At 36.8% G+C, this 14,569-nt stretch overlaps 1 protein-coding gene across 11 annotated transcripts in view; it reads left to right on the plus strand.

Annotated features, from left to right (window-relative positions):
• The window catches only part of TFDP2 (transcription factor Dp-2), a 119,009-nt gene that overhangs the window by 68,187 nt on the left and 36,253 nt on the right, over positions 1 to 14,569 (plus strand). For 10 of the 11 annotated variants that reach the window (XM_078071019.1, XM_078071025.1, XM_078071001.1 and 7 more), the window contains 2 exons: positions 4,667 to 4,788; positions 6,219 to 6,266. In XM_078071019.1, coding sequence (XP_077927145.1) covers positions 4,667 to 4,788; positions 6,219 to 6,266 — 170 coding nt within the window. The remainder of the gene's footprint in view (positions 1 to 4,666; positions 4,789 to 6,218; positions 6,267 to 14,569) is intronic. The other variant, XM_078071017.1, reaches the window with a different exon arrangement.

Here is a 14,569-nt window from a genome sequence, read left to right on the forward strand (position 1 = left end):
CAAGCCTCATGGAGACTTAAGCTCAGCTAAGTATCCCCATTTCAAGGTAGTTCAGGTTATATTTCAAACATTTACTAAGCTTTTGCTTCTCACCAGCCACTGCAGTAGGTGTAAATGAGATAAGGCACCTGACTTTAAAGTCTGTATTTTGAAATGTGATTATATAAACACCAAAATTAAATAAACATCCCCGAACTCTTAGAATTTCTCCTACACAGTACTCTGTTTCGAGAGACTGTTTCCTGTCAATATCTTAGTGATACTGCTATGGCTCAAATTTGAATTCTTCTTTTGGGAACAGTTTTTCTTTCCATTGTCCATTTGAGCTACTGTACATGTAATTACTATTATACCTCAGTTCTGACAATGATAGGTAGTCTTGTATACTACTTACCTCATTACTACAAACCTCAGAATCAGCAAAACAAAGGTCAGAAGAAGGAAAGGAGATTTGGGACTCTTCTTTAAACCAGGCCTTAATTTGTGTCCTTAATACTGAGGTGTTTTTCATAGTTCTCAGTTCTTGGACAGAAATGAGAGCTTTCTTTTTGACTTTCTAATTGTTGTAGAATCCCAGTTAGAGCCATTTCTCTCTTCTTTTGTTTATCTCTTTCGAATATTGTCCCCTCACTTTCAGTCTCTCATCTGTGATTTAAAAACAGTTTTTTTAAGTTGGAAAACTCTTGAATATAACCTCTTTTTCTTTTTTAAAACCTGCTTCTTTCTGTTGTCTTTCTCTACTTGCCCTTTAAATTTCACATGTCTCTAGCCAAGTCTTAATGGTAGATAGAAATTTCAAAAAATCCCAAGAAGAAGGTTGTTTTCTGTGTTTATAGAAACTAATTTAACAATAACTGTTTTAGTTTGAATACTTGCCCTTTACTTAAAGGTATCTTGTCATACAATCTCATAACCATCTTTATTTTAACATGGTTAAGAAGTACATGTTTCTTATAGTGAAAACTAAAATTTTGTGAAATAATAAAATCCTTTAATGTAATACTTTTTATAGATTTTTTTTTTAAGATTTTATTTATCTATTTGACAGAGTAGACACAGTGAGAGAGGGAACACAAGCAGGGAGAGCTGGAGAGGGAGAAGCAGGCTTCCCACCGAGCAGGGAGCCCGATGTGGGGCTCAATCCCAGGACCCTGGGATCATGACCTGAGCCAAACACAGACACTTAATGACTGAGCCACCCAGGCGCCCCCAATTGTATAGATTCTTTTTCCCTTCAGAATACAGATGCTATCTTGGCTTTTCTTTTCTATTTTCTTTTCTTTTCCTTTCTAATTGAAGTATCATTGACACAAAATGTTAACATTAGTTTCAGGCATACAACGTAGTGATTGGACAACTCGATGCTATTCACCCCCAGTGTAGCTATCATACAAGGCTGTAACAATCTCTTGGCTATTCGTACTGTAGATGGCAGTAGTATGTAAGATATATTGATTGAAGGCAGAAAATCTTCAGAATGAAGTTCAATTGCTATATGATTTTCATAGCCCAACTGTAATCCATTGTCAAAAAACTGCATGATTACATTTAAATTAAGGATTTCTTTGGGGTGGGGGGAGGTAGATGCTGGAATTTAAAATAAATGTTCATTTTCCTTATCAGATCAACTGAATATAGGAAGTAATTACCTCTAATTTCAATTTTGGATTTCAAAATTAAAGTTCAGTTTTATAAAACATATCTGACTCATCACCTATATAATTTTCCTGTATTCAGTGGTTGATCAAGTTCTGTTGGCTTTTCTTTGATCTTTTTTCTTAAGGTTCACTGTTATTGTTCTAATTTAGGAACTCATAGCATCTCACATGAACTTCTAACTTGTCTTTTTAGTTCAAGTATATCATCCCTCCAATTTGTTCATCAGGAAATGTTTATTGAGGATTTCTGCTATTAAGGGCATACCAGGCACTAGGCTAAGAGAAAAGAACAGAATATTGCTAATCACTGTCAGATCAGCAAAGAATATCAGCTGACATTCTGACATTGAGGAAGAAAAAAATAAACCAGAACATAGCAATTCATTTCCAAAGCCTTTCTCAGTAATGATAACTGGGTTTTTCCTATGTCCTGTTTCCTTTCCTCCTCTCCTCATCTTTTTTTTTTTTTTTTCGACAAAGCCCTTTAAATCAGGTAAACTGAGCCTGTAGGCTACTAATAACAGATACAGAAAAAGAACTTAGTAATAATACTGCACAAATAATGCAGGCTATCTCAAGGGTAAGTCTGGATGATTAGAATTGCTTTGTGGAGACTCCTGTTCTAGAAATAGAGTAGACCAGAGACTGATCAAATACTCAAATTTTCCTTCTTAAGCTTCACACCCAAGGTCAGCATGATATAGGACATATGAATGTGTGATGTAGTGATTGGGTGAGAATTATGTCCTTTATATTGTATTTTCTTACTGGATTTTATGTAGTCCTTTTTGGCATATTAATAAACAGAGAAGCTACTTTTTTCATTTTAAGAGCTGGGTCTTCTGTCTCAGTTCATCAAATATTTATTGTACCTTTCCTGTGAATATCTCCTAGCACTGTGCTAGGCTCTGCAAACATTTGATCTACCCTTAAAGATTTTATGCTGAAATGGAGGTGCGGGGGGGGGGGGGTGTAGAAGGGTAGGAGATACACACCCCTTGTCCAGTATTCATATTTTCTCATGAGGTAAGCTTCTGAATTCCTCATTTAATAGTCCCTGGAGGGGCTCCTGGGTGGCTCAGTTGGTTAAGTGACTGCCTTCAGCTCAGGTCATGATCCCAGGGTCCTGGGATCGAGCCCCGCATCGGGCTCCCTGCTCGGCGGGAAGCCTGCTTCTCCCTCTCCCACTCCCCCTGCTTGTGTTACCTCTCTCGCCGTCTCTTTCTTTCTCTCTGTCAAATAAATAAAATCTTAAAAAAAAAAAATAGTCCCTGGAATATTGTAGAGAATCAGAATTCTCCAGACATCTATCATTGTTTATTGTCTTCTGTTTTTATTTTTTTAACTGCAGAATTAACTTATTAAAATTATTTCCTAGGCATTTGTATATAATAACATCTCCCTAGCTCCAAATTGGCAAAATGCCATACACAAACAGAGGTAACTAACATTCTTAAATATTTAGTAAATGAATAAATGTTCACGAGGCTTTAATAACAAAGGCTGAACTAAGCTTGAAATGCAAGTGAATCCTTCTCATTGTTCTTTATGGAGCAACTTAGCAGCTAACTTAATGACTGGAATTAGACCCTGCCTGCAGAAACAGGTTTCATTTATCAGGGATACAAAAATTAATTCGTATTTTGACCTACATCAGGCAGTAGAAATAACTATTTCTTTCAAGATCTGTCATTTAGGGATGCCTGGGTAGCTCAGTCGTTAGGCGTCTGCCTTTGGCTCAGATCATGATCCCAGGGTCCTGGGATCGAGCCCTACATGGGGCTCCCTGCTCCGCAGGAAGCCTGCTTCTCCCTCTCCCACTCCCCCTGCTTGTGTTCCTTCTCTTGCTGTGTCTCTCTCTGTCAAATAAATAAATAAACTCTTAAAAAAAAAAAAGATCTGTCGTTTAAAAATTGTATGTAGCCCACATAGATGCTTTTCCCTCTTAATTGGTACTTAAAACCTTAAGGTGTTACGGAAATTTTCAAAAGTATACGAAAATAATCTCTTCACTTTAGGAGATCCGAAGATCTGGGGTTGCCCAGGTGAGGGCGATCCTGTGCCTCGGAGTTGGAAAGAAAAAAAAGAGAGAATCCCTGTGTGCCCCACAGTTCGGTCTTCAATAGTTACTAATGTGGGGCCAGTGTTGTTGCATTAATACCCCCACTCACTGGAACATGCTCTTATTTTTTTGACAAAAATACTTATAAAGATATTAGTAGAATGCTAAATTGTTTTTTGTACTAATTATTATAAACATTTTTGGAAAAAACATGGTCTGTTTACCAGTGAAGTCCTGGGCAGCAATTTGGTAGCACCTATCAAGAAACTTTTTTTAAAAGTCTATATCCTTAGTTGCATTAATTACCTTTCTAGAGTCTGTCCTTAGGAAATAGATACTAAGGCCAAGATCATTATACAAAAATGTTCATCACAGCATTGCTTATAATATTGGATTATTGAATATCCATATATATCTAATAGGGGATAATAAATCCACATGATGAAATGTTTCACTGTCTTTAAAATGTCTTTGGAGAATATTTAATGACATGAGGAAATGCTCTTGAAAAAAGAAGATGAAATGGCATCTGTTATAATAATCCAAATTATATAATGCCTTTGTGTATATTTTGGACATGAAGACCTGATTTACTCTTGCCCTAGTTTGAATACATCAAGTTCAACTGCAGTTAGGTTCTATATTTCAAAGAAAGCTTTTTGTTTTTCTGATTTTTAAAACACTGTTAGTTGCCAACTTAATCCTTCCAAATTGCTGTTCACTTGCTGAAACCTGTATTGTGACCTCATGTCAGTATTCAATTACTTGTGCTTTAAGATCCTAGAATATAAGTGAATGAAAGCTTATGTTTTAGATGATTGATATTAAGTGCATTTTAGGCAGTAAGATTTCCTCTTTAAATGCAGCTTAGCAGTCAACATTATTTTCTGCCTGTATGCATTTCTTAATAACTAAGAATGTGATTTTCTGTGTCCTAACTTTATAGATTATAAGCACACCACAGAGACTAACCAGTTCAGGAAGTGTTCTGATTGGGAGTCCATATACCCCTGCACCAGCAATGGTTACTCAGACACACATAGCAGAAGCTACTGGCTGGGTCCCAGGGTAAGAATGTTGTTGCAAGTTACCATTTTTAAAACTTTTTCTTAAGCTGTGATCTTTTCCTCTCACTATTTTGTCTTCCATTCTTGTTTTATGTTAGCCGAGTCCTTCAAAACTAATGTGTTGCCTTTAAAACCACCTATTTTATTTCACCTTATATCTTAGATATAAATCATTTATGGAGCAACCATTTTTAAATAGAGAAAAACAATACAGTAATTTGTACCTGAATCTTCTGACTTTTCAACTCTGAAAAAGGACTGCTTTTTCTGATTATGACATTTAACTGCTTTGGAGATGCAAATTCTATATTTTATATTGTTTTAACAAACTTAAGAAAAGAGTTACATATTAAATGTTGGCTATACTCAGAATTTCCCCTGTGAATTTTTGTTTCCTTAAACATCAGAAAAGGAACTAGGAAAAAGAGGCCAAGAAATATTAAAAATTTTACTGAGTTTTTCTCCTGATCCTTTTGAAACACTGGACAATTAATCAATATCCCTTGTGCTACTCATTTCCCACTTTTAGTATCAAACTTTTGCATGTTTCATCTCTGCCTGTAAAATACCCTTACCCAGTCTTTCTCTGCTCCTTTTCATTTTAGCATTTCATCTTCCCATAAGAGAAAAAGAAATTGTAAGATAAAGGATTCAAAACCTCATTTGTTCACTTGAGAAGTCATTTCTGTGGTGGTGTACTATACTGGTAGTTCCTTGACTTATAATCGTGAGTTCTAGCAAGCAGCCAGTAAATCTTGGTTGTGAAAGAGCTTTCTTGTTTCCAGGATGTTAAATGAATTAATGAAATAATCCTGGCAAAGTCTTTCCAGCCATATACATGTTCATGTATACACACACATACACACATTAGAGACAGAAGAGTTTCATATGTATACATATTTTTTCACTATCAAAGGAGATGAAATGACACAATCACCTGTAATTCCATGACCTTTATTCAGCCCTTATCCCACGTAGGATCTGAAAGTTACCTTGGATTTCTACATAACCTTGAGAGATTTTAGCATGAAAGCTAAACCCATGCCAGTTGTGTTGGCCCGCTTTGGAGATGACCAGGGTTTGGATATTTTTGGCCCCAGCTTGCTTTATATTGGGGGTGGAATGATTGCTCAGTCATTCCGTAGTGACTAATACTTTCTGAGCCTTCTCCTTTCTGAGTGTGCAATATTTTCCTCCCGTTTTCATTGAGCTCATTTCAAACTGTGTTGTTATATTGTGATCTTTTTGATCCTGTGGTAAAATTTATTATGTTGTGATTTCTTGATCCTGTGATAAAACATGTCTTTTCTATTTGTTAGATTTTGTGTTTGGATATATTTGCTGTGGAATTAGGTTACAGTAAATTATTGGTGAAATTAAATTGTGTTTAAATACCTGTTCTTTTTATGCTATCTTTTTTTTTCTTTTTAGTGATAGAAAACGAGCTAGAGAATTTATAGATTCTGATTTTTCAGAAAGGTGAGTATAAGTGTTAAGTATTTTGTTTGGGAGATCCTACTGTGTAGAGAGGAGTTTGGTGTCCAGACTAGTCTAGTTTAATTAGAGTTGTTTTTCTTCACATAACTTTAACTTCATTGAGTTTCTGCCTTTATTTCGTGCCTTACTGAGTGTTCTACTTCACTTATCATTACATATATTCATTATATTTGCATGGTTTCGAAAGAAATTATCCTGTGAGTAGATTGGCTGTTGGTAGTGTGTCATTTAGCCCTCTCCCTCCTTTTGGGAGATAAGTGTTCTACCAGAGTGAATATACCACATTACCTCAACATGCCCAAACTTTTTAAAAACAAGTTTTATTGAACACATTTAAAGATTATAATAAGTTCTCACTTCTTTCTTAACTAATATGTCGAATACAGTATAACCTTTCCTTAGACTATTAGGACGGTGCTTCTCAGTGTGCGTCAGAATCATCCGTGGAGTGTTGAATGCAGTATGAATGTCTACCAAGTCAGAAGCTCCAGGGTTAAAAACGATCATTGTAGGGTCATTATTTGAACTTAAAGTTCAGTGTGCCGTGTAAGCCGCTATGTGAGGTACCATATTAATGTTGCACTGTGTTAAAATAAAACTCATTGTCTTCGAGGCAAGATTTTTGAAAAGTTGTTACTATTTTTTTAAAGATTTATTTATTTGAGAGAAAGAGAGAGAGCATGTGTGCACACATTGTGGGGAGGGGCAGAGGGAGAGGGAGAGAAGCAGACTTTCCACTGAGAGTAGAACCTCTTATGGGGCTCGATCTCACGACCCCAAAATCATGACCTGTTTCTGCTGTGGAATTAGACAGGTTACAATAAATTATTTGTGAAATAAAATTGTGTTTAAATACCTGTTCTTTTTATGCTATCTTTTTTAGATACTTTTTCAGACACTTAACCGACTGAGCCACCCAGGCGTCCCAAAGTTGTTATTATTTTAAACAAAACTTTGCCAGCTATGCTTTTTGAATTTTATTTTTGATTCTAAGATTTTGTAACTCCTTTTTCCAATGGTGTTTTAATCTCCTTTCTTTTGTTAGGTCATCTGCTCTCAGTATTAACAAATAGTTTTCTGTCTTTTCTATTTTCTAGTTTGCTACCTCTGATTTGCTGTGCACTGAGAAACTAGATGGCCAAATGTGTTAGAATTCAGCCTAAAATAAAAATGAAAAGACTATGAGTGAGGACCTTGAGGCTATATATTAAAAAATGTGTTTTTTTGCATATGCATCAGCTGTACTTCAGTTCCTTTGTGGCATTTGTTGCTTGCTTCTTGGTTCTTAACTGTTTAGAACAGATAAAATCAGTCTGAGGAACTGCTGTATCATATAGAGATGAAGAGCGATGTGTTCTTTTCTCTGTAATGGAACTTCCTCTTTCCAGGGCCTACTGGTCTTTTTTTGTATTTATCTTCAGAAAGGGCAGCAGTACAAGTTCATACAGATGTATTTAGCAATGTTTAAGGCCTTAAAATGGCACTATTCATTAGTTATGATTGGTGGCACTTATGTATTACAAACAGTATAAAAAACAAGAGTCTCTTTACACTCTCTTCATAAGAGAGACCTCTAAAGATCACATATAGAAGTGCCAGATTAAATTTGTTTCTATAAACATTGATTCAGCTTTCCCTTTTTGCGTATGATCCAGTGACTTTTTCTTCTAGTGATTTTTATTCTTTTTATTTTTTTAATATAACTTTACTGTAATGAATCCCACCCCCCCACCCCCACAATCAGGTCACAAAGATTACTACATGTGATTTTCTTGTTGTTGTTGTTGTTGTTTTTACAAATGTTTATTTTCTTCCAAATGCATTGTTTTTCTGTAATGCTGTGAAACGCCTTTGTTTCCCTTCTCCCAGTGTTGAGGTTCAGTAAGCTAGCTCTCAACCATAGACTGATCTTCATCTCTTCAATGTCTTGTATGTTGATTTAGTATCATATGTAAGTATTTGTATTCGTTTTCTTCAGGGATTGATACATCAGTATATTGATGTGTTTATAACTTATAAATTATAACTGATTTATACATCAAAGTATATGAGGCTTTTTATCCTCATCTTACCACTTGACAGTACAGCTTTAATTATGTCTTACACAGCTGTTCCTTTGTCAAGATCATTTGTGAGAGTAAGTCAGTTTCTGAAGAAATTTTGTATGGTGAGTAAAGGATCCATTGAGGGATTCACATGAGTTTTTTTCCCCTGTATTCTGATCCACTGGACTTCTTTTCAAAGAGCTTATAGAAGAAGCTGTGAAAAACCCCTTTTTGGTCTTGTCTGGAGTTTTAGTCCTGAAAGATGTTTGTTCACTTTCTCTTTCCTCCTTTGGACAGAATCTGATGGTGTCTTCTACATGGCATCTCTTCCAAATAGATCTGATTTTCCTTTTGGGACCTCTCCTGAGGGAAGAAGGTCCTGGGTGCCCCATAGGCAGTGATGGCAGTCTGTGGGTGTTTTTCTCTGTTCCTGTCTTAAATGAATAAAATGTAGCACAGTGGTATTGTATTCTTCCTTTATGCTCATGTAATCTTAATATCTTTTTGTTGGTGGAAAATTAAAACTCCAGTTATTTATAATAAACTAATAATTTCTAATTAACTAATATAATTTAAACTATAATAAGCTAATAATCAAACTCAGTATAGTTAATATCTGTATTGCTTCAATGATGTTTAGGAAATTGTTCATTCATTCAGCAAACATTTTGAATATCTATTAACTGTTATGTTCTAAGTATTGGAGAGAATAATAAACAAGATAGATAAGTCTCCCCTTAAGAGAGGTTATATTGTGTGTGGGGGGGGTTATAAATAAGATTATTTATAGGTTATGATAGATGTATACAAAAAAAATAAGAAAGGTGATGGCAGCTACCTTGGAGAAGGCCTCTCTAAGAAGGTATCTTTGAAAGCAAAGAAGTCGATCTTTGAAAACAAAGAAGTCAGGCATGTAAATAGCTTAGGTGAGGTGGAGGAACCAGGGATCCTGGGCAGAGTGAACAGCAAATGTAAAGCTCCCGAATGAGGAACCAAGTTGATGTATTTGGGGAAGCACAGTGGCCTGGAGATAGTGAGAAAGGCAAAGAGTGAGATGAGGTGTGGAGAGGTAGGCAGGAGTCAGACCATGATGAAAGGCCTTGTAGGTCCTGGTAGGGAGTTTGGTTTCTTTTCTAAGGAGAATTTTTTTTTTTTTTAAGATTTTATTTATTTACTTATTTGACAGAAAGGGCGGGAGAGGCTGGCAGAGGGAGAGGGAGAAGCAGGCTCCCTGCTGAGCAGGGAGCCCGATGCAGGGCTCAATCCCAGAACCCTGCGATCATGACCTGAGCCGAAGGTAGACGCCCAACCGACTGAGCCACTTGGTGCCCTCTAAGGAGGATTTTAAGCAGGGAAATGGCATGATCTAAGTCACACTGACTCCTGAGGGATAAATGGATTCTAAGGAGACAAGAACAGAAGCAGGAAAATCAAAAGACTTGCAGGGGGCAGTGACCTGGCAGTGGAGATAGGAAAATAATGGATAAATGATGGAGGTAGAACCAACAAGATTTATTGATAGATTGAAGGAAGGAAGAGGAGAAATAAAGGATGGATCTTGTTTTTTTGTGTGAACAACTGGGTGAATATTTATGTCCTTTACATTTACTGTAGTTCAGAGTAGGTTTGGGAAGGAATTTTGTTTTAGATATATGAAGTTCAATAAGTTTATTAGTTATCTAAGTGATGGTATCATTAGTATATAAGTAGTATCATCAGCATGTAAATGGTCGCAAGCCTGAATGCTATAACCCAGGGAGGGAGGGAGTGAAGATCCATGAGGAATAAATAACTTATTTCCCATTTCGGACCCTTTCTTCCCCTCCACACACAACATGATGGATACATACTTCCAGGAAAGTAAAGGGTTTTTTCCTAAATTATTTTACTGAGTTACCAAATTAAATTCTTTTGCTGATTTAACTATTCTAGTTGGCTCATTTAAGTGAGAAATAAAGTTTATTATATATAATTCCTTGTTTATTTATTTATTTATTTTTAAAGATTTTATTTATTTGACAGAGAAACAACGAGAGAGGGAACACAAGCAGGGGGAGTGGGAGAGGGAGAAGCAGGCTTCCCGCTGAGCAGGGAGCCTGATGTGGAGCTCGATGCCAGGACCCTGGGATCATGACCTGAGCCGAAGGCAGACGCTTGACAACTGAGCCACCCACGCACCCCTATGATTCCTTATTTAAATAGATCTTTTTATAACTTCTACCTGGGGTATACTGTTACATACTACAAATTATTTTTGTAAATAAAAAGAAGTTATTATTGGGAAAATATAAAAAGACAGTGGTTATAGATTCTAGTTAAGTGCATGGAAATTCTTTGGGTACAATTCTTTTGAATACTTCAAATGAAATTATTAATAAAAGTTAACATGCGGGGCACCTTGGTGGCTCAGTCATTAAGCGTCTGCCTTCAGCTCAGGTCATGATCCCAGGGTCCTGGGATCGAGCCCCGCATCGGGCTTCCTGCTCGGCGGGAAGCCTGCTTCTCTCTCTCCCACTCCCTCTGCTTGTGTTCCCTCTCTCACTGTGTCTCTCTCTGTCAAATAAAGAAAATCTTTACAAATAAAATAAAATAAAAGTTAACATGCATTTCAAACTATACCAATTAGGTTTTTTTTTCTAATTTTTTATTTTATTTCTCAATTTGGCTTTATTTGGTAAAGAATACTTCGTACTTGGGCGCCTGGGTGGCTCAGTCGTTGGGCATCTGCCTTCGGCTCAGGTCATGATCCCAGGGTCCTGGGATCAAGCCCCACATCGGGCTCCCTGCTCAGCGGGAAGCCTGCTTCTCCCTCTCCCACTCCCCCTGCTTGTGTTCCCTCTCTCGCTGTGTCTCTCTCTGTCAAATAAATAAAATCTTGAAAAAAAAAAAAAGAATACTTCATACTGGTTTCTTTATTTATGGACTAATGGAGATCATCATAGCATTTATACCCTATGGCCATATTTTGGTGTTATTTGGAAAGAGGGTCTTAGTGTTTCAGAGAGCTTGATTCTAAGAAAATATGTAAACTCTATTTAAGATTTAGATAGTAAGCTTCCAATTTAAGGTGATAGATAGACTAAACACCATGTTTAGACCCCCAACTCTAAAATCCTATTGAAATTTTCATGTAAATAATAATAAAAGGAAATAAATTTCTAAAAGTGCTGTAAAAAGTGGTAGAGATATAGATTTTCCAATTAGAAGATGAAAGCCAATGTGATTATAATGAAGGACAAGTGATAGTAGAGAAATCTACATCCCAAAATATGCATAGGAGAAGTTAGAATCGGAAATGGAAGCCATTCTCCCCTATAGTGACTGATAATGGAGAGGCTCTAGGCTTAGAGGTGACAAGTATAAAAAGCAAGAATGAATTAGTGAGGGAAGTAATGAGGGCAATGAAATGAAGACTATCCAAGGAGCACCTAGGCCAGTTGAAGCTTCCCAACCCTCCAAATCCCCTCGTACCTTCCATTTCATCTCCACACAATAGATATTACACCAAAGACATTTATTTCCCAGAGCTGAAACTTAGACAATTGATCTCAAGGTAACAGAACTCTGCCTTGATTAAGTTTGTGATTGGCTTCTTTCATTTAGCATATTTTCAAGGTTCATCCATGTTGTGGCATATATTAGTACATTATTCATTTTTATTCCGTGGTATGGTTATACCACATTTTGTGTATTTGTTCATTAATGATGGATATTTGAGTTGATGCTGCTATGAACATTTGTGAACAAGTTTTCATTTCTCTTGTGTATATACCTCGGAATGGAATTGCAAGGTCATATGGCAATTCTTTACCCTTTTGAATAACTGATAGTCTGTCTTCCAGAGTAGCTATAACTATAGCTATAGCATTTTACATTCCCACCAGCAACAGGTTCCAATTTCTCCACTCCTTTCCAATGCTTATTATTTCTTTTTTTTATTATAGCCACCCTTGTGAATGTGAAATGATACTTCATTACGGTTTTGAGTTTCATTTCCCTATTTGCTAATGACGTTGAGCATCTTTTCATATACTTACAGGACCTTTGTATATCTTCTTTGAAGTCTTTCCATATCCTTTGGTCTTTAGTTATTGAGTTGTAAGAGTTCTTTATATATTACGGAGATAAGACCCTAGTATTTTCTGCAGTGACTGTACCATTTGAATTGTCACCAGCAATGTACAAAGGTTCCAGTTTCTCCACATTCTCACAACACTTTTTGATAATAGCCATCCTAATCTCATTGTAGTTTTGATTTGCATTTCCCTAATGATTACTGTTGTTGAGCGTCTTTTTAGGTGCTTATTGGCCATTTGTATATCTTCTTTGAAGAAATGTCTATTCAAGTTACTTGCCCAATTTTTAATTGGGTTGTTTTTATTGTTGAGTTCTTTTGCCTTTTAATGTTCTTTTTTTGCTAGAGGCATTGTTCCTTAACTTTCAGTGAAGCTTTTATAAAATTGGTTGCAGGAGCAATCTCCTATCTATGTACTGTAGGTATTAGCTCTTCAAATTTCTGTTGAATTTTGATGTGGGTATTGGTTGGGTTTGTTTTTGGCATCATGCTCTACTAGCCTTCCAAATAACAACCTTAATTTCTTGATTCAGCCAGTGCTAAGTAGTATCCTTCAGTTTGTATTGCCTGTGAAAATTCTGGCAGCTCATGAAGAGAAAAATCACCTGCTGTATCATTTAATCCTCACAGCAACCTTGTGAGATGGGTACTTGTAGTTCTGTTTTTCAGATGTAAGAATACTGTGGGTCAGAGTTAAATGAAGTAAACTGTTGAAAATACATAGCTAATAAATAGTTTATCACAGTTGATATTTAACCAGTTTTTTTCAAGTTTATTATCATTTCATGCACTGAATAATCATAAAATTCTTATACGTAGTCTTGTCTTTGTTTCAAGAGTATGTTCATCAGCTTTTATAGCTGTTAAAAGTGTAGTTGTTACTATTTAAGGACTGTGTTTAGTTTCTTCTTTTAAATATTATTCATGTCTGGGGCACCTGGGTGGCTCATATGGTTAAGCATCTGCCTTCTGCCCAGATCATGAGGATCCTGGGATTGAGCCCTACGTCAGGCTGTCTGCTGAGCAGGGAGTCTGCTTCTGCCTCTCCCCTCTACTCATGCTCTCTCTCTCTCTCTCTCAAATGAAAAAATAAAATCGTTTTTAAAAAATTATCCACGTCTAACTATAGAAGGCAAATTAGCCACACGATCACCCTAAAAAAACTACCCTATGATTATCTTATTGCTCTCTTTTAAAAAAGACTTAGGATTACATGAAAAACAAAAACCTTGCTTCATCCCTGGCTTTTAAAAATTTCATAAATACGGAGTTGAGATTTTTATTTACTTTAAACCATTACCCAATTCTTAGCATAAATATAAAACCCCATACACAACATATTTCTTTCAAAATAACTCACGCACTCCCATTTTTAGCAATTCTTATTTACCTTTGTCACCTAACTTGTACTAATTATATAAATTTATGTGTGGCTAGCCATTTGTATCTAAAGACCCCAAATTCTAAGGGCAAATCAGCATAGAGTGGGCTTTGTGTGAAAATATATATAGCAAATGGGAATTGGTGGATTCTTTTAAAAAATGAAATTACCTGGGGCGCCTGGGTGGCTCAGTCGTTTGAGCATCCGACTCTTGGTTTTGGCTCATGTCATGATCTCAAGGTCATGGGATCAAGTCCCCTGTGGGGCTCCACGATCAGTACACGGTCTGCTTCAGATTCTTTCTCCCCTTCCTTCCTACTCACGCCCTCTAAAATAAATAAGATATTTATTTATTTATTTTAAGTATTTTATTTATTTATATCTCAGAGGGAGTAGAAGCAGGGGGAGCGGCAGGCAGAGGGAGAAGCAGGCTCCCTACTGAGCAAGGAGCCCCATGGGGGGCTCGATCCCAGGACCCCAGAACCATGACCTGAGGTGAAGGCAGCCGTTTAACCAGCCACTCATGCTGACCTTCTCTCTCTCTCTCTCTCTCTCTTTTTTTTTAAGATTTTATTTATTCATTTGAGGGAGAGAGCACAAGCTGGGGGAGAGGCAGAGGGAGAGGGAGAAGCAGACTCCCCACTGAGCAGGGAGCCCGATGCGGGGCTCAATCCCAGGACCCTGGGATCATGACCTGAGCCGAAGGCAAATGCTTAGCCAACTGAGCCACTCAGGCGCCCCTCACTCGCTCACTCTCTCTCAAATAAATGGTTAAAATCTTAAA

This window comes from Halichoerus grypus, chromosome 1 (assembly GCF_964656455.1).
Source record: "Halichoerus grypus chromosome 1, mHalGry1.hap1.1, whole genome shotgun sequence".
NCBI classification, from domain to species: domain Eukaryota; kingdom Metazoa; phylum Chordata; class Mammalia; order Carnivora; family Phocidae; genus Halichoerus; species Halichoerus grypus.